The sequence below is a fragment of the Falco rusticolus genome, chromosome 4 (genome assembly GCF_015220075.1).
Source record: "Falco rusticolus isolate bFalRus1 chromosome 4, bFalRus1.pri, whole genome shotgun sequence".
NCBI classification, from domain to species: Eukaryota; Metazoa; Chordata; class Aves; order Falconiformes; family Falconidae; genus Falco; species Falco rusticolus.
Genome location: NC_051190.1, coordinates 85,085,786 through 85,106,002, shown reverse-complemented (window position 1 = coordinate 85,106,002; position 20,217 = coordinate 85,085,786). Strand labels below are relative to the sequence as shown.

General features: G+C 44.6%; 1 protein-coding gene across 4 annotated transcripts in view; it reads left to right on the top strand.

Annotated features, from left to right (window-relative positions):
- The window catches only part of EGFR (epidermal growth factor receptor), a 158,030-nt gene that overhangs the window by 52,194 nt on the left and 85,619 nt on the right, over positions 1-20,217 (top strand). Inside the window, exon 1 of one of the 4 annotated variants that reach the window (XM_037385223.1) lies at positions 2,858-2,935. The exons of 1 other annotated variant lie outside the window; for it this stretch is intronic. Coding sequence is in view for 2 of the 3 variants with exons in the window: in XM_037385220.1 (XP_037241117.1) it covers positions 10,542-10,662 (121 nt within the window). In the remaining variant the exon portion in view is untranslated. Of the gene's footprint in view, positions 1-2,857; positions 2,936-10,483; positions 10,663-20,217 lie in introns of those variants that run through there. 2 more of the 4 variants (XM_037385220.1, XM_037385219.1) reach the window with 2 other exon arrangements.

Sequence of the window (20,217 nt, the reverse complement as noted above, 5' to 3'; positions counted from 1 at the left end):
TATCACCACATACAAACAAAGCTCTACAGTTGTAGAAATACTTGAGGCAACATGTGCAACTGATTCCCACTGGGTTTTTTTAAAGGATGAGAGGCATGGTGGGAACAGCTTGGAAGAAAATCTTCAGAGACTACCTAAGGATAGTAGGGCCTTGGCAGTGGGAGCCCCGCCACAAACCTTGGCTTTTATGGAACCATTCTAACACTTGTGATCTGAAGGAGGAGAGAGAATCAGCAGGTAGAACAGAAAAATTATCAAATGCTTTCCTTGCTTTTCATTCTGTTGTGTGCTCAAGTTTCCATACTACCCTTCTGTAGACTAAGTCACCAAAAAGTGAACAAGCTGTGGAAATTCACAAGGTAAAAATCACAGTACTTCAGTTTTTTTCCCTCTTTTCAGCCCTGTGAGAGAGCCTTAGAGACACCCTCAGTGAGCTTCATAGCTGCTGAATATGCTTTGGGGAGCCCTTAACAGCAGTGTGGGCTCTGAACCAGCCCGTCCTCTTCCCTGACCCATCCTTCCAGGCAAGGGCAGCCCAACCAACTGTGATGCCAATGGATGCCTTCCTCTTGTAAACAAGCCACTGGTATTTGCACTGTTGCCTCTTAAACAACTTGGGCAGTACCAAAATGTTGCTCCAAGCCAGAAATATTCCTCTGAGCGGAGGATAAATCATCGAGGGCTGCTTGATTTCTTCCCATACGTCCTCCCAAGACATAAATTGAAAATAGTCACTGATTATTTGCTTTCCCCTAGTCATACCTCCCCTGGAAGAAATATGCACAGAAAGCATATAGATGACACCTGCTCTTGAGGTAGCATCCAGGTAGGTGCATCATACACCCGCCACCATCACGTTGGCACCCCTCTAAATCTGTCATTATTCTGCGATTTTCTTCAAGATGAATGCTTCCCATATTAGATGTAGTATCTGTGTGTGAGGACCCAGGCGTGCGAGAAGAGATTAGGTTGTGGGCTTTCAGCAACACCTTCACATGCTTCAGCTCCCCTCCCCTGAACCTGCAAAATGGACTTTAGCCTTGGAGCTTGCTCCCCACCCCCTCACCCCACCCCCCCCCCCCCCCCCGCCCCAGCACAGTTCAGCTTCAGGCGATGGTGCTGGGTTAAACTCCCTGCAAATGAACCCGCTGTCGAAAGCAGCTTTTGCCAGCTGAAAAGACCATTAAATGAGGAGCTTGGGGCTTTCAGATGCCTCTGTTCTCAGTACACCGCTGCGTAGCCTCTTCTCAAAAGGCTGTAAGCGTATTACATGCTAATCCCAATTAAATTCAAAATATCCCTGGGTGTTTACCACTGTTACCCTCTCTTTTTCATTCTTAATTGCATTGTAACTGAATAACTCTGTGTCCACATTGGATTATTCATGAATAGCATATTGAGTTGTACTCTCTTTCATTTCGCAACAGGGTTCTGTTGTTACAGGATTAGTGTAGTCTGAAGCAAGAAACTAATCTATGCGTTTCAAGTCATTAATCTTGTCGTGAACCAAATAATAATAAGAGTTGTTTGGGGTTTTTTTCCCTATAGTTCTGTGGTTTCCCAGTGAGGCGTACAGCTTGTAGAATAAAAACATGGTAAACAAGATCTATGACCAATCAATATTGATTTTGGAGATTATTTGAGCATCCGCTTAGGAACGATGTATGCTCACATACACAGGTGCTTTGGGAGGAAAACAGGCTGTGTAAACCAACACCAAGGTCTCTGGCGGCTTTAACACTGATGTATGGTTAGGGGGCAGAAGCCGGGGGGGGGGGGAAATGCGGGGAGGATATCCACCTATTTTTGCTTGTTTTGTTACACCTCCTGACCACAAGTTTGTCCCCGTGCCACAGTACAATTACCAGATGGGTGGTGGCTGCCCTTGGGATGGTGGCCGGCTCCGCTGGCTGCAGCCACCGCACAGAGGCAGAGCAGCGGTCCTCGTTGCCGAAGGCAGGACCTCCTGGGGTACCTAGCTGGAGCAGCTTCTGCTGCATCCCTGCTTTGCAGTTCTTCCGGAGATAAACCGAATTTCAGTTTCTGCAGCTATTGTAATCTGTCAGGTGCTACGTGGCTTTTTTTCTTTTTCTTTTTAAAAAAGCCATATATTTTCTCATATGTTCTTCCAAGTTTTAAGGAAATATTTTTAAGTCTGTTTTATCATCTTTTTACCCTATGCAATGGGGAGGAGGTGTGAATACCGCCAGTATTGAAAATAAACACGACAGGTATTTTCATCAGGTGTTCACGTAGACATGTCTTCTAGTGATTTTAATGAGTGGCACAGGTTGAACAAGGAGAGTAGGCACGTACACACTTGGGGGGCAGGCTCTGAGGAATAGAAAGAGCTGCTTTTGGGTTTAGTAATATTAAAACTGATCAGCTTTGCTTTTCGTTTATGGGTAAGAATACCTTTTCTTGTAAACGGGATGGAAATTGAAACCCATGAACCTTGCAAGTCATGGTGCATTTTGGGGTTTGAGGGGGATTTTAGGAGGAGGAGGGTGGTTTTGGTTATTCTTGAATTTTAAGTCCTCAGAGAGGCAGCATCTTGGGTGCAGCAAAGCCTGCAGAACAGATCTGCTTTCTGGCTCAAGCACCTTCCCATACTGTTGTAGGATTTACTGGAGCCTGTGTGAAGTAGCCGTTGGTGGGTAGTGCTATGGGAGAGGCTCTCGAGACAGATATTGCCCCTTTTCCCCTGTTTTTTGAGGGGCAGGGCGATGCTCCTCCTGACCTGCTCCAAAGCAAATACGGTATAATTCAAAGGACAAGGCCACGTGTGTTGGCTCGTGCTGTTGTGCGTAACCACGTGTCTGGGATGTCTGAGCTGGTAAGCTCTTAGGGGTAGGTGTGGGATGCTTGGTGGAGGATGGAGGGACCGTGTCAGTCACAGCTGCTTCAGCTGCGACTGAGGATCGGAAGAAAAAAGGTACTAAGCAGGTTTGTGAGGTTAAGGTACACTAACTATGTGCATAGATATGCCAGCAAAAGTCCATGCCAGTGGTTTGTTGGGATTCTGTTGTCTGTCTTTGCTGAATGTTTAGCACTTGATCTAGACTCTTCTGGTTTTAAGTCTCTTCATCATCTCCCTTAGCTAAGTCCCTTTCTGTAATGTTTCTTGTTGCTTTTCTTTTTAAAAGCACTTTGAACTGAATAGAAGTTGTTTCCTCTTTCCCCTTTTGCCAACCATGGCTGTGTTCCCCCCTATCTGACTGGAGGAAACCTTTGCTTCCTACCCAAGCCGACCCTGGGTAACCCTGCTGCAGCTGCTCACACGAAAAGCCTGGGATTTTGAGTACAAGCTGAAAGGCACATGCAGGAAAACTTTCTTTTCTTTTTTTGCTGACTAACAAAAACCCGCTGGGGAACTGGAAGATTTCCCATTTGGTTTAATTATGGAGGTCTAATGAACTGCAAAAGTTAAAGAGGAGGAAGAGTTCTTTAAATACATCTGAACTCTGATTTTTTTTATTTTATTTTTTTTTTTAATTGCGAAGGGGTTCTGTAGCCTAAGCTGGCAGGAAGAGAGGACACTCTCCAGTGACAGATGTAGAAAGGCCTATCAATGTGTATTACTCTATTAGGCTTTAATGAAGATTTATCAGAAGCACCCAGGGGAGAGTGTTTTATGTGGAGCAGAGCCTTAGTGAAATAACCTCCACTACTTTATTCAAAACGTTTGTAAGTACAGTGCAGAGAAGTTGATGTAGACATTAGAGTAGAAGATACAGGCAGTGAATGGAATGCCAATATAATTTACAGTATATATGTGTTTAGGAAACTGCTTCCAAGACTGTTTTCTTCATCCCCAAAGCTGGCTGAAGGACTACTTGCTCTGCCCCTCATTCATCGCTACCTACTGTCGTTTCCCACCCCCACCCTGTGCCAGTACCACTGTTCGTAAGGCTGTGCTGGAAATCAGGTCTCTGGTCATTTGGTCGGAGTAGTTAATTTGTGTTTAAAATAGGAATAATACAAATGTTTTTCTTTTGGGAGTTTGAGGAGAAGCTAGAGGATAGACCAGCGCATTTTTGTTACCTGCTAGGGAAAATTATTGTACAACTCAACTACAACCAAAGTGGGAAATCCTGCCATGGCATGGGTGATACACAAGATGTTAAATCCCATCAGCTGCCCCCAAAATAAGCAAGGACTGAATGCCTTGGAACCCTTGCAGAACCTGAGAATGACATGGTGGGGTATGGTATGGAATTGGGGGAAGTTTTGCTGGTGGTAGCCGAGTGTTTTGACTTCCCTGGGAGCTCAGCACAGCTCCTTGCTCCCTGCTTGTTTCCCCCTACACTCCTTATGTATACAAACATAGGCATATAACCTGTACTGCCTCTTCCTCTCCACATGCAAAGAGTACCAAGCTGAGCATACCAACAAAACAAGGACAGCCAGATGAAATACAGACTTTTTTTTTTTTTTCTTTCTCACTTTCTTTGCTGTAGTTGCTGCATATACTGCTGCTGGATGGAAGGATTTGAATGTCTCAGTATCCTGTGACCTATTTAGAGAATTGGAGTAGCTTAGGGTTGCAGTTCATTAGAGAAAGGGATTTAAATAATATCTAGAAGAACATGATGACTAATACAATGGAATTTATATAATAGTAGTCATATATATTTGCAATACATCACTCTTGTCTGTACACTGGTGTTTCTGTGAAAGCATGTAGCATGTCCTTCTCTCTCAATGTTGTGTACCCTTTGACAGCACTTAGTGTTTATCCATTGTCTTCTGCTTTCAGAGGAGATACAGGTCTATTTATGCATTGATACACTTTTTTAGAAACACAGCCAGCAGCCTTTGGTGTTAAGTGTTTGATGCCTATAGACAAAGCTCGTCTCTAATTTAGTTTTGCAAAAAAGAGCTGCAATTCAAGTGGTTGCTCTTAAAATATGCTGTTTGTCCTGGATAATTTCATGATTCCTGGGGTATCCATAGCAGTTCCTGTAAAGAGCATTGAATATAGCTAGATTATATGACACTAAAATTAATTAAAGGCAAACCACAGAGTTTTCAGAAGGGCTGACTATATATATTGCATTTCTGGCAGAGCTTGCCATGACCTCTGCAGGTCTGCTTTGCATGCAGACTGCCAGCTAATGCCCTCTCCTGCTGAGAGCATGTTCGATCCAAATTTTCTTCTGTTTTTACTTTACTTTGTTGCTAGCAACAATTTCAGCAGCGTTGAAAGAAGAAAGTGCTTAGAGAGGAGTTTCTTACAACAAAGCTAAGTCATCTCTCTCAGGCTTTGACCATCATGAGTTTAGCCCTTGTGCCACTTCTCCACATTGCACCCCTGGTGGGATTGTTCTGATGCAACTCGGAGTGTTATTTTGACATCTTTTTCATTTAAAACAAATAAAAAAAAGCTTCTGCTACACACTGGCATAGCCTCATCTTTGATCATGGTCATCGCTAAGAAGCACATGGGGGAAGGAGAAAAGATTCAATGAGAACGATGCGTGTTTTCCTTGCGTGTATAATCCAATATTATTCATGTCTCTGGTATGAAGGAATGCTGGTTAAGGCTGCAGCAGCCTTCTGTTTTCCAGGCAGTACCTCGTGTACGCTGACACCTGCTTTTGTTTCAGACCATTTCAGCTGGACTATTCCCGCTTTCCTTCCCCCTCCTTCAGAAGAGGCAAAGATCAGGCAGAATCACCCTTCCCCTTCACTTGGATTAAAATCTCTCGGCCTATTAGTTCACAGGGACTCTTTCCAAATCCTTAAAAGGGTTATTGGCAGAGCCTCAGCTGGTGCAAATCAGCACGGCACTGTTGCTTCTCAGTGGCCCTCTGCCAGGCTCCGCTAGCTGAAGGGCTGGCCGAGGAGCCCAAGGGATTGCGTATACCTCATTTCACCTTACCGTTGGGTCCGGAAAAGTGTTTAATTTGCAACGGAAAAACTCCTGGAAGAAGAGAGGTCCTAAGAATGGGTCTGTTCCATGCTCTATGTAACTCACAGCCTTTTCTGAAGGAGAGCTAGCCCGGAGGTGCTGCTGCAGCAAAGGCTAAGCAAGGTGGCGGCGGCAGCAGCAAGCAATAGTAACCCAACTGCTGGGCTTCTGGCTCTTTGGCCATATGTGGGGGATCAAGTATTTTGCTGCTACCTTGCTGTAGTCCTGTTAGACACATTAAAAGGGGGGGAGGGGTGGGGAGCAGAAAAAAAAAGTAATTCTTAGCCTCAGTTTAGATACACTGAGGGACACCGAGGGAATGGTTTATCCTCTTGTGCAAACTGGATTGGCGTTACCCTCTGCCTTTGGTTCCCTGGCTGTCCTTGGGGCTTTGCTGTCCCTGTCTGGGGGTGTCAAAGGTGGTGAGCAGTGGGGTTCCAGCCACTACGGCTGATTCATCACGTGGTATCCACCAGCCCGCAGGCTGCAGCCAGCATCAGGCAGCGCGGCTGGCTCTGCTGCGAGGGAGGCTGACGGGGAGGAAGGGCAAAGAGACTGGTGGGGCTTCAGTATAATAAACCATCGCAACCAAGCCTTGCAGAGGATGGTGAGTGAGAGCCTGTCGTGGCTGCCTTTCCCACAGGAAAGGAGAAGGGAACATACTAAACACCTTCGAGGAATGTTTTTAACAGATTGCAGGAGCCCGTGCTGCTGACAACTGCAATTGCAGTTCTGGAATCAATACAGTCCCAGCAGTTCGGAGTCGCATGACAAATCGCTTGCGAGTGGAAATCTCTCCTAGACAAAGTGATACATTTTCAAGTGAGCACTGGGTTTAGGAAGAAAAATAGCAGTGAACAGAATCCCCTTGTGCTGCTTTGATAACCTCATCCTGTTCCCAGCAAATTACCACCTGGCCGACGTTATGAAAGCCTTGAATGAAAGTCTGGCTGTTCTCTGCTTAACAGAACCAAGGTTTAGGGTTCTTTGGAGCTGAAGGTGCTATAAGGCTCCACCAGCACCCAGTGCCTGCTACATAGATGGCAAAAGCAGGCTGGAACGTCCAGATTGCTATTAAATTCTGCACTATTCATAAGCAAAAGAGAACCAAGCACACGGAAGTGAACTGTTATTTTAATTACTCTCACTCTGGTAGTTGGATCAATAGCCCATCTTGCTGGGTTGTCTTGTGAACGGGGCTCGTTTTGCACCACAAAATAATTCTGCTCCCTCAAAGTCTTCTGTTGCCTTTTACGTTTATGATCTTCCCGGCATTATTGGCTTCCCGGCTGTCTGGAGTAACCCTCTGTGACTGTGAGCCATAGTACAACGTGTTTTCACTTTGGCCCTACAAGCTGACGGCAAGCAGCAGGAGAACAGCTGAGGGAAGAATTGTAACTGTCTCCCATGTTTGCAGACCTTCTCCCCACCCCCCCCACCCCCCCACCCCCCGCCTTTGTATGTATAAAAACTCACAAAGGTGAAAAAAAAAATCTCGGTGACACCAAATAAACTCTTTTAATTGACTCAGAGTTTCCGCGGCACTCCACATAAACACAGTGGAAGTAGAGATTTGCTGGCTCTTACGTTCAGCCATGCTATGTGGTGGGGAAATCCCCCAAGGTGTCGGGATTTTTCTGTTGGGGAGTCAAAGTTTACAGAGCTGTGAGCAGCTCCTGATGCCACAGGAAGAGCTCCAGACGAGGAAGGCTGAGCAAAAAGCAGCGTGGCTCCATGCCTCGGTCAACGTGACGTGGGTTTTAGAAACTAGTTTTAGTTTAAACGTAGCAGGCAGGCAGCTTTGCAAAGCCTGGGCTTAAATTTTGGCCTCACTGCATTTTACAGTTGAATAGGGCTGAGGTATCATTCTTCTTTTACATTGGCTTAAGCTACTGGAAGACTTTATAGTGGCATTGAATATATATGGTTGGGGATACGTGAATCAAGTAGGGACCCATATTTTTAAAAAATAATCTTTAGTCCTGGAGCACAAACCATCACTCCATTAGAATTCAGTGCATTACAGAACAATAACTTTACATGGGAATAATACTGATAATCTAGGCTTCGCATGAGGACAGGTTTTGACCTCTGTATTGATGGGAGGAATTTTTTGTTCTGAGCTCCATTTCAGGGTTGCTGGTTGACATTCAGGTGGCATTCAGAGGACATGCAGTTGGCTGCTCCCTCTGTGTTTAATAGTAAATACATATAGCATCCCACCTGCATCACCAGAAACCCATCTGCAATACAGAGAGTATTTAAAATATCCATTCTGATCTCTAACAGCAAACGCTCAGCAGCTCATCTACCATGATGTGTAGCAAAGATGATAAATCACCTTAGCAAAAAAGCCTTCGTGAGACACCTGATTTTTTTCCTTCATGGATTTTGAAAATCATTTCTGCTTCCAAAAAGCCTCCAAAGCTTCATATACAAAGGGTTTAAGTGATACTTCATTTCTCCACCTAAAACAGCTTCCAGGGGTGGTAGTGCCAGTTCATTTGTCTGTGTCTTTACTCTGTCTGTGCTTTGCCAAATGCGGTGTGTTTTCCCAGGTACTTTCAGACAATTTGATAATACACGTGATGGTCACTCAATGCCTACCTAGCATTTGATGTAAGTTGTACTCCCTGGCATAAATCCCTACCAAAGAAGATTATTTAAAAAAAAAAAAAAAAAAAAGAAAAAAAAAAAAAAAAGCTTGTAAATTCTGTGTGTCGTTGAATTTCTTCCAAGAGTTGGTAGATCTGTTTAATTTTATAAGTTTGAAGAAAATAGTAGTAATTCAAAATGTGTATGCTAGGCTAATATGGCATCCTAAAAGTAATGACAGGCAGAGCAGGCATGGTGAGCTCTAATGGAGGCGAAAGTGAGGTCACACATTTCATTTGACATAACATTTCCTGACTTTACCTGCTAAGAGCATCCTCATTCTCTGCCTGCCCTTACCTTGTGCTAGTAAGTGCCACCCCCTCACTCATACCTGTCATGTTGTGTAACACTGGAGAATTTAAAAATAGCCTGGCAGTTGAAATGGTTTGGTTTGGTTTTGGTTTGGTTTTTTGGGTGTTTTTTTTGGGGGGAGTTGGGGGAAGGGGAGCCAGACCTGTTGATCTGGTTCACCAGATGTGGCTGCTGAAACAGCTGTGCTGGTGCAAGGGAGAGGGTGGCAGGCAGACAGGGATGGAGGAGCAGTAGAACAGAAGTGAACCAGGAGATAGGACCATCAAAGAATTCACCTGGAAAACCCCAGCCTTAGTGCATCCTCATTTTCTGCCTCCTCCTTCTCCACAGTGGTCTTTGTTTCTTTTTAGAAAGACCCCTCACCATCCCTTCTGGGGCTACACATGTCTGAGCATTTGTCTCTTTCTAGACTTCGTGCAGGCTGATCTTGCAGGGTGATCTCTTTCCAAATCCTCCCCAGGTTGCTTACCTCCAGAGCATCTGAGGAGAGCTATTTACAGGAACCACTATACCCATTTTCATACAAATTAACCATCAGCCTGGGACTTGTGATGAATCTCAAACAGACTTCTCTTTGTCCTGTTGGATGGGTTTGAAAAGAAAATTTATGGGTTTTGAAGTTAGTACAGTGAATTAGCAGCTGCTTGTCCAGTTTCTGGTGCATAATATTGTCGTGTTACAACAGGTTTGCACTGGAGTCGGGAGGCACTGGTATGCAACCAGGCTTCGGCTATGCACAAATCCTTCCTGGGTACTTATTCATCTGTAAGTGTGTGTATCGTGATGAGCGAAAACCCCCTTTCTCCCCTCCCCTTTCTGAGCTCCTCTCCCTTCTTTGTAGCTCAAATGCCCCCCCCCCCCCCCCCCCCGCATGTTGAATTAGCATTGAATTTCTGGTATGCAAGCAGAAAGTTCTGAACAAAATACAGCCCTACCATAGGTAGCCTCTGCTCACTTTGGTGCATGTGTGTGTTGACGGAGTGTGGGAAAACAGATGGACTGAGCTTTACCAAATGCGATTTGGAAAGCATGTAAGCATGTAGGAACGAGCGGCATAGGCAGATATTAATACTTTAAACACTGGAGTTGTAGTTAAATAAGAAACTGGGGGGGGGGGGGGGGGGGCGGTGTTTAAGCAAATGCCAAGAGTTGGGTGGTGTGTTTTGGGTTTTTTTCATAATACCACTAATTATTAGAGCACACTTAAAAGGTGTTTAACTCGCTCCAGCCACTTCATAATGGCATCTTTCCTACTACAAAAACTGGAGGGAATGAGGCAGACTTGTCCACACAAGCTCTTTAATTTACTAGTCTGTAGTTTAGTTTTTTGCTTCAAGATGTCATCAGTCTTTCACATGGCTCACGGTTTGTGTGTGCTGTTGCAGTCATGTGCCACCACCGCACTGATGGGGGTTAGCACGGCTCTCCAGCAATTTGTTAACGTTTTGTAGCTGAGCGTGGTTAGCGAGATGAAATTTGTGTCCCCCAGTCTGTCCCTCTGTCCCCAGCATGGCAGTGCCAGAGCAGGTCTCGCTGGAGGTTGATGAGCTTTTTAGGTCAGCTGTTATTTCACAAACCTTCAGCCATGGAGGGGAAGCAGTATGCCACTGCAGCGAGGCTGGTTACCTCTGTAATGAAGTATTAATAACACTGCCCAGCTATGATCCATGACTGCCTTACACATATTAGAGAATCCAATTTAGGTTCAACTCTTCCATGCCTGGCTCTTCAGAGATTCAGGGAGACTGGGGTTTACCATGCTGCTGACAGTGATGGAAACGGTAAGGGGTTTTTGACATAGGCAGGCACCAAAAGAGAAGCAGCCTTACAAATCGCTCGTACTTGGCATCCTTATCGTTTACGCTCAATAACCTGTAAAATGTTATTTTATTCAGCTTTATAAGGCATGAACTGTGTTTCAAGGGATTCGGTGCACTTCCATCTCTCATTGAAACTTCCAGATGTATTAGTGTACATTATTTATCAATAACCGGGTCTGTGTTTTTATATTGTTTTGTTGTTGTTTTTTGTTTGCGTATTTGGGATTTTTTAAATGCTATTTCCTAGAATTAGATGTGCAAGGCGCAATTGTTTAAGCTGTTTCTTTTATTTCCCTTTTCATCATCCTCTTAATAGTATCACTTGGTGAAAAACTGGGATTGGGCTGCAGCTTCATTTGGTAGAGTCATCCAGATGAAGCAATGATGATCCTGTGAAAGACAGAATACCTCGCCACCATTTCAGGGGCCCGAGGACAAGAAAGGGAAATACGCTGATCAGACAGCTTGAAACAATGAACTAGAGTAAAATGTAGGATTTCTTCTCTGGCCAAATTCCTTAGTTTTACAAACTAATAGGACTCAATGGAGTACATGCTTTTCATTTAAATGAGCATAGAGGTAAATTCACACAACCAGAAAAAAATTATTATTAGCCAGTTCAAACCTGGGTTTGTACTTTTTTCCCTTTTAAGGTTACTTAACAGTGTTTTGTCAAGAGTACTGCTCTTCGTGCACTTAAAAGAAATTTCCCTCCAAGTAATATGGATGCAAAGCTGCACAAACCCCCACCTTACTGACATGCTGCTCCTACAAGCCTGGAGCAAGCATCCCTTGCTCAGAGGCATAATAAAAACAGAACATAGAAAGTCTGCCTTTTCTTTTTCTTACATTGAAATGCCTGCATCAAGAAGGTATGAGTCTTGCTGCAAAGAATGTCTCTTTCTGAAGGCTGTTTTTTTCTGATTTTGCTTCTGCCTTCTCTTTGTTGTGACACCCTCGACTTGAAAAACCTAGCGCAGTCATGATGGGGATATTCCTTCCAGGCTTGAGCAAATGGACAGCCACCATCAAGGTAATCCTTTCTGATAATCGTTTATCATGTGATAACAGACACCAGCCCTTGCACTGCACTTGGCCATGGTAAATTATTTCGTCTTTATGGAGGATTTCCAGCAGATCCTTCAGAGAAGACAGTCAGATATGACGCTTGGTTATGGCACAGGCAAAAATCAAAGTTACCACTTGGGCAGCTTTGGTATTTAATTGCAACTTTTCAGCCTAGACTGGGACAACTGCTTTTGTGTTTACTGGTCTGGGCCCATCATTTTTAGGGCAATCACTTTCTCAGAGCAGCCCAGATGAGCTCTGAGCAGCCTGAAGGCTTCAATAGCATCAGGGGTCCTTGCATTTCAGTATGCTGCTGGAGCCCGCAGGCAAGGCTTCGCCACCGTCAGGTGCACACAGGAGTTGGTACAACAGTGTCGTTCCTTGGAAGACTTGATCAGCCAACTCTTAGTGGGGAAGCACCCTGCAGGCCAAAAACCAAAGCCAATGTGCTGTATTGGCTTGATGCTGTTCACATGCATAGGGATGGGTCTGGCCACCTCCTGGGGACGCCATGAATGAGCTTGCAGGGTCCACCCCTGCCTGTACCACTGAGACAGAACAAGAGGAGACGTTCAACAACTGTGGCAGCAGTTTAACACTACAACACGTGCTAGCTGAGCACTAGGTGCTAGTCGGCGTCCTGCAACTCACGCAAGCGCTTCTGGTACTTCTGTTTAACCCCACCACAGGTCCATGGTGTAGCACCAACCACTACTGCATAGGTACCCTACGAGGTCTTCCAAGCCACAGGCCAGTTTGAGGCTTGATTCAAACCGACAGGATGCAGTGACAGGGTTTCTTTCCAGCAAGCCTTGGCTTCCTTTCTTTCCTCACCTATTTTGCATGCAATGGCTTTGTTTTCCCTGGAAAGGTTTATTTTCCCCATGGAGCACCCCATCGAGGTCAGTCATTAGGGCTTGGAGGAGTGTGTCAGACTTTGAGTCATATCCTCATCTCTCATTCAGTTGCTCATGTTAGGAGGTTTTGGAATTGCGCTCTCTTTGTTCAGGTTTGAAAGATGTTTGTCTTTTCATATGTGAACCCTGTTGTTTATTTAATGACAGCCTTTCTGGAACAAAAAAATTAAACAGCCACTAACCAGGAAAAAAAAGAAAAGTTGTTTATGATTGCAAGGGTACCTGAAATGGCTCTTTGGCATTCCTAAGAGGATGCTGAAATTGGAAGAAAGAAGCATAGACTTTTTCTTTAAGTCACTTAAAAGTAAACTAAGGTCACTTTTTCCAGTCCTGCAGAATGACTTTTTCTGCCCCTTAAGGTTTTAGATGAGCTCACGGCTGGTGAATGTTTGATGTCGGAGGCTTACTAAAACACAAGTGCAAAATTTGCTTTCACACCTTTTTTTTATTTTTCTTTCCCCTCTGGGTGTTCATTTTCCCATCCAGGGGCAGGTATTTTAGGAGGAACAATTAGGGGCAGTATCAGAAAGGAATTATGAAAAATCAAATCACAATTATTTGCACCAGAAATCTGCTTAAGCATTATTTTAATCTCATCTGCCACAAGCTCAGTTTTACATTTCAGCAACCTGCTCTTTCCTCTCTCTCTTTCTCTTACCTTCCCAGTACCTTCATGTGGTCTCCTGGGTCTGGAGCGTCTTTCTTTTCCTCTAAAGTTCTGGTTTTAAAATATACTCCCTGCTTGTGCGAGAGGCAATATACTAAGGCCACTAGGCTGAAATTAGGGTATTTAAGGGTTTGGTCTTTTTTTTTTTTTTTTGGTCTTTTTTTGTTTGTAATGTGTGTGTGTCTGTGTCAGCCACATGTTTTCTGCTCAGTTCTTAGCACACAGAGATGAGAGGTCTCTGTCTGTAGAGGCTTCCCCTTAACTCCAGTTACAAACCAGTACGTTCCAGTTTGATCATCCTGTTCAGTGGTTGGCACCAGTCAACACAGTGGCCAACCTGATGATGCTCAAAATAGAGGAGCGGGTGTTAGGGTGTGAGGGATCCTGCGGAGATCCAGCCCACCCTTCCTTTGCCAAAGAGACGGTTCCTGTCGGTGGGATCGTCTATTGAGTGCTGCAAGAGGAAAGGCTTTGAAGTTTATCGGTGGGGAAGGAATGGCAAATGCTTGTAAAGAAACTGAGGAGCTGAGGAAGAACTGCAAACTTCTATGTAAGAGAGCGGTTTAGACAAGCACGTGAACAGAACAAGGAGTGAGAAGTGGAAAATACAGGTGTCATCTGTCTGCGGTAGCAGAGAGCCCTAGGCAGAACATTCTCCTTCAGTGCAAAAGCTGGTGAGCCGGTCTGGGGGGGTGAGTAGCATCACCTGAGAGGCACTGCAGTAAGGTGGCCTTAGTTGCTGAGTTTTGTAGCAACTTACGTGTTGACAGAGCAAGCTGAGCAGCCAGAGCAGGAGCTCACAGCTGATGGGGAGTGTTTGATGGACGAGGAGGCAGTGGAGAGGAAAGGAGGAGGTTGTAAGGGCTTCGGAGAGGAAAGCTGGCTGGGACTGCAGATCTGAGACGCACCAGCTTCCAAATGGGATGTTGAGTGATCTGCTTCTCTCTGCTTTCACCTTAAAACAGAAGACTGAATCTAAACAGCACAAGTTAGTGTTTTTGTGACAGTCTCTGGAGCATCTGGTTTGAGCCTGAAGAATTATAATTATACATCACTGGTGTAGATGCTTACCTAATGAGTCTAACAGCTTCATCACACCAACAATATCATATATGCAAGCACGAAGTTTAACAACAGTAAATATCCTTGACTGAGGTGACTTTAAGTGAGAAATAAACTTTCCAAGGTCTTGAAAGAATGACACGCCTTTGTGTAGAGAGGCGAAGTGTTGGAGGGAAAAGGAGAGATACAGCAAGAGGCAGTTTCTGCACTTGCCAGCCAGATGTTTCAGTATAAAGCCTGGGAAGGGGGAACTAAGCCTTCATAAAGCATGCATATTTTTAGTTGCCTACTGTTAAAAAATGATTGTATTTCCTGAAAAAGCCATTTTTGTTCCTCCTTTTTTTAACCTTTTCATTCTTTTAATTCCCAGGGACGCTCCCATCTTCGCTGTTGTTGCTCATGTCGCTGCCACCCAGGTGCAGTGATGCTGCCGGGGAGCTGCGGCTGCTGGCTGCCGAGGTGCCACTGGCACTGCGCTGGATGCAGCCTCTCGCGGCCCGACTAGCTGGCAGCCTGCACGAGATGTGGGGCCTTTGTGTCCCGCAGCAGAAATTCAAAGGGTTGTTGGGTCAGGGTTTTTTTTGGCATGAAAATAAGGTCCTCCTGGCTTTGGCAAAGTATACAGCGTGGTTTTTAAGTAGGAAGAGAAAATAACAAATGAAAAATAATAGAAAGAAAAGAGAGAGAAAGAAGGAAGGAAGGAAACAAGCAGAGTTTTCAGCTGTCGTACTGAGCACTCATCCTTGTGTTTCCTTTCCTTCAGGCAGGAACAAGAACTGTCTCTGTTTTTTCTAGGCCATTCAGGAAGTCTTACAGAGCAATAATAGCCCTGTTATCTAATAGTCAAAGTTTATTTAGGCTTTCACTACTTCCCCTGCCCACTTGAACCCTCCCCCTCACTCCCCCATGCAGTCTGCTGGGCTGCTCTAGCCTGAGCTCGATTTGACAGCCAAATGGGGGAGGGAAGCAATGCCTGCATGTCATTTCCATTACACTCATGCATATTTTCATCTGGAAACTTTTTTTTTTCTCTAAAGACAACAATAACAACAGGGAAAAAAGTGGCGATAAAGCATCCCCTTTATCCTCTTGGCAGTGCTCTGGGGGCTCACCCACATGAGAGACCCCCAAAGCACTACGTGCATGCTTTCGTCCAGCAGCACCGGTAACTTTATACGATGTTGATTGGAGAAGTCTTCACTATTAGTGCTGCCCAGAACTTACAGATACTAAACACTTACCTTACTTGGGTATATTTCATGAACAGGAGGATCAGATAAGAGCACTTCTTTATTAATCATTGCAGAAATCTTATCTTTTCCTTCCTTTCCTCTACTTTGAAGCATCCTGGCAATACTGTGATAGATTTAGATCAGGCAGTGGATGATAAATCCCAAAGGGTGTTTTGGTGGTTGTATTTGCTTACAAGTTGTCATCTGAGTGTTTCTGATGCTTGGAAGTAATAGTACATTGGGAAACCAGCTGATACGGACTGTGCCACATGGTGATGCACGCAGTGACACTGCACTGAGGGGAAAAAGCAAACGTTCCATTCTTTTGCCAACTTCTCTTCAGGCTCCACTGATGAAACTGTCAGGATGCATGGATCTGAGACAGCAAAGACCAAAGCAGAAGTAATTCAAAGCTGGTTAGCCCTCAGCCCTTCCTTCTTCCAAACAACACAGATTTGGCGCTGAAGCTTGAGGGGTTATTGTGTGCAGTATCATATACAGTATCGTATGCAATACTGAGAAGAGCCTCTAGGTTTCTTTTTGAGAAGTGGGGCTTAAAATCTAACATCTCTAATATGATTTTGATCGTTTTCTCACCATCCATTTCACATCTTCACGCACTGAGGAGGTGGGCTTTGGCTGGCAGACGATGCTCACCTTCCAGCGGGCAGCTTTCAGGCAAGGTTATTCCCTTCCCAAGGTAACTCCCTTGTTTTCAGGCAGCGAGCAGCTCAAACACACGTGTGATTAGTCAGGTCAAACGCAGAAAATTTCAGCGCCATTTCTAAGTGGATTGCCAGGTTTTTTTAACATTGAAAATAAAATCTGATGGTTTTATTTTGTTAAAGTAATACTACGTTACAGAGCAAATTATAGTACGGTGGAACACCTATGGGCATGTGACATTTACAGTAAAGTCAAGAAAGTGCATTATGCTGTGAGCTACCCCTGTGATTACCACATCAATTGGTCCTAGAAAGAAATCTTGCCTTAGTGACATATGTGAAAGAAAAGATCCAGTCCACTCCTTTATGCTAATTCAGAGTCTTTGCAGAGCTGCAGTTTCAACTCCTCTTCTGAAATGCTGATGTTTATGGCTGTATTCAGTTTTCCTGTGAAAGGACTAGTTGGCAAGTCAAAGATTTAAAGGCTTCTAGTTTTTCTTTGTCTTTCTGTAGAGCCAGTGAGTCATTTGCAAGGTTAAATTGCATTTCTGAGCTCCTCCTTTTTCTAAAAAAAAAAAAAAAAAAAAAAAAAAAGGCATGAGATTGTTGTATCTGTTTTGCAGCATTTCTATTACAAGTGATAATCACCCTGTGGCATTACTCAAGCCAAAGAATTGTACTTTAAAAAAAAATTATCCACAGGAGTTATCCTTTATATGTTTGTTTCTCCTCTGTTTTGGTTGAAGATGGTTAGGGCTGAGATTATCAACAACAGTTTCACCGAGGGTTTTCCTCCTGGATTTCCATGTCCTGGCACTAAAGTAGGACTGCTGTGTCTGAACGGGCAGGCTGGTAGAGGTCTCAGGGTGGGTTCCAGTACGGTCCCAGCAAAGAGGGGGTGCTGGAGCAAGGCTGCTGAAGGCTGAGCCATCCTCTGCTGCTGACAGCCAGCAGTGCTGCCAGCCAGCAGCTCGCTTGTGCAAATGTACACTCACTGGCTTCCACAGAAGGGACATTGGCTGGCCTGGGTGTGGGTGCTGGCAGGGCTTTGTGGATTGTTCCCTCTTTGCCCTGGCTGGGTTCAGAGCAGAAAACACGAATGCATTATCCTCCATAAAAGCAAGCACGAATACGTGAACAAGGCTCTGTTGGTAATGGATATTCTGCACTCCAAGCACACAGCTCCCAAGTGATCTCAGGGCCCTTTGTGAACTTGTGCATCTGCAGTCGATAGCTGCCCGCAGAAATGACGTTTGCATGTGACTGCCCAACCTGCACTCTGCCCACTTAATCCCGTGAAATGGCAGCTCACATTCGTCACCCCTGAGCCTCCCAGTTGGTGGCCCAGCCTGTCCCCATGGGGTCTGCGCTGCTGTCTGGCTCCTGGGTCTGCGGGGAGCCCACGGCTCCTGCTCTGCGAACAGGGGCTTGGGCGGGGGTACTATGGTCTGGGCAGAGGAGGACTGAAAAGCTGCTCCCCTCCTTAATCTACTATTTAAAAGATTTCAGTGGGATATTATTTATATTATATATTACTTATATATATATATAAAAATATAAAAATATTATTTATAATAGATACAATAATATATAGTATATATATTATAGGTTATGATGTATGTGTAGAAAAGCTGCTCCAGCAGTCTGCCAGATTTGCGGCTTCAGCTGGTTACCCCCTCTCGCGGGTGCGGGTGCATCAGGTCTGTAACAGGTGCTGACGGGGCGTACGGGAGCTGCTGCCAGTAACACACCTGGGATCCTGAAGCAGGTCTTCTGGAGATTATAAAGCACAACAGCTGGGGGGTGGGAACTGGGACTTCCTCAGTATCCCTTTGGCATAACCTGTGGCTTTGGTATTGCCATTCCAACATAACATAGCTAATCCTGCCAGCCTGTAGGTGAGGCACTGGGAAAGCTGTTGCATGTGAGACAAATCACGGTCTGCTTTTTGTCAGGAAGTTGGTGCTGCGTGTTCTTGCAGAGGAAGGGAAAGGCGGTAAGTTATCCATGTTAGGGCAAACAGGCAGGAGAAAATAGTTTTGTGATCTTAGAAGCCCAAATGTACATGCATGTTGTACATTTGGTTTGTGTTCTGCAAGTGGGTTCAGGTGAGCGGTTAGACATTTTGGCCTGTAAAGCTTTTGCAATCACACAAGTGTGCACATGTACCAGCTCTTACTGTACCTATGCATTGTGCCAGCCATGCAAGTCTGCAAACCTCTGCTAGGCAGATTGCATTTATTCTTGGGGTTTTAAGCTAAAATGCCCCAAATAAAGCATTCAACACTAATTAGTTTAATATTTGCTTAAAATGTTTTGAAGGGGCTTTATGGAAGATAGGCAAGCAAGGGGTGAAAGAGAGCTCTCTCCCTTCCCCATGTGCGCTGCAAGTGAGTCTGGAGTATGTTTGTGACCAGGCAGAAGCTTATGCTGGGTCCTGTGGGGTCTTCTGGGCTGTGGTCCTGAAGGAGGGGGAGGCCAGGCAGCACTGCTTCTGGGGTGGCCTACCCCCGCCATTGTTGCTGTGCCCAAAACCCAAGTGAGTTCCCAGGCTTTGGGGCACATGGGAGGAGACTTCATCCATTTTAAGGCAGTTTTAATGGTCTTAAAAAGATACATGTCAGCTATCTGTTAATTAAACTCTTACTCTAAGTGTTTTGGAGGCTGGGATGGATGTGAAGGGCATGCAGAGCCATCCTGGATTTGCAGGATGTGAGAAACTGAGTCCTCGAACCTTTTCTTTCTCTGTAGCTCCAACACCCACCTGAACACCAGTACTAGAGCCACTATGGTACCCTTAGAGAGCTGGTTTGGCTTTTCTTAAGTGCATCCGGTTGCCACAGTGAATCCTCTCATGTTCATAAGGCATGCCTTAGGACTCTAATAGACACCCTCTATGTGTGCCCGAGGAGAGTAAGGTGAGAAGCATATTTTAGCAATCATATGCAAACCCGGTCATTTATTAAATATGTTTTTCAAGTTAATGAGAGAACATGCTGTCCACAACGCTCCCAGAGATGCCGCACACTGAACAACTTTCCACATTGCAAGAGGAAAACATAATTCTTGAGGCTGCACCCCAGGGGATGACGTCTGGTGATAACATTTATTCCTTTGGAACTTTTGTTTCTGTGCAGATGGCAGTGGCCATTGATGGAAAAAATATATTGGTGCGGTATCAAACTGCACACCCACTTAGGATATAACTCATCCTGTCTATTACACAAGAATATTGTTAAGTTTCAGATGTCTCCTGGAAATGACAAGGTTTAGGCTTCAGGGAAGGTTTGGATTAATTTTGTTGAACCAGATGTGATGATGAAATGGTATAAAATGGATGTATTCTTTTCACTGTGGTCAAGTGATAACCACAGCCATCTCCAAAGCATGAATTCTCAGCTCATTGTTTAAAGAACATAAATTAATTTTTTAAATTAATTAAGACTTCTAATTTAAGTAGTGTTGAGCTGCACACAAGAAGTTCTAGTCCTGGGTAAAAACCCTGGGATATAACCAGTTCAGTGCTGTATGCTATACTGAACTGCCAAAGAAAGACAGCCAGCACGATATTAACGGGGTATATTAGATAAAATATGTGCTGCTGCTCTTTAATAGAGTTTGTTTCACAGCTGATAAAGTTATAAGGGCATTGACAAATGTTTACTTTTGTTCATCTGCTCAGATCTTTTAAAAAAAACCCTAAAAAACTTTATGGAAATATTTTGTGGAAATAACTCATCAGATAGAACTGCTAGATTATCTAATGTTTTCTTAATACAAATAAACCCACTTTATTTACAAGGTGGGTCGGGTGACATTTGCCAGCACAGAACCCTTTCTGACGAATTGGGTGTTATTCGACTTTCCAAACAAGTCTTCATTTCATGGGCATCAGAGTCTCTTCT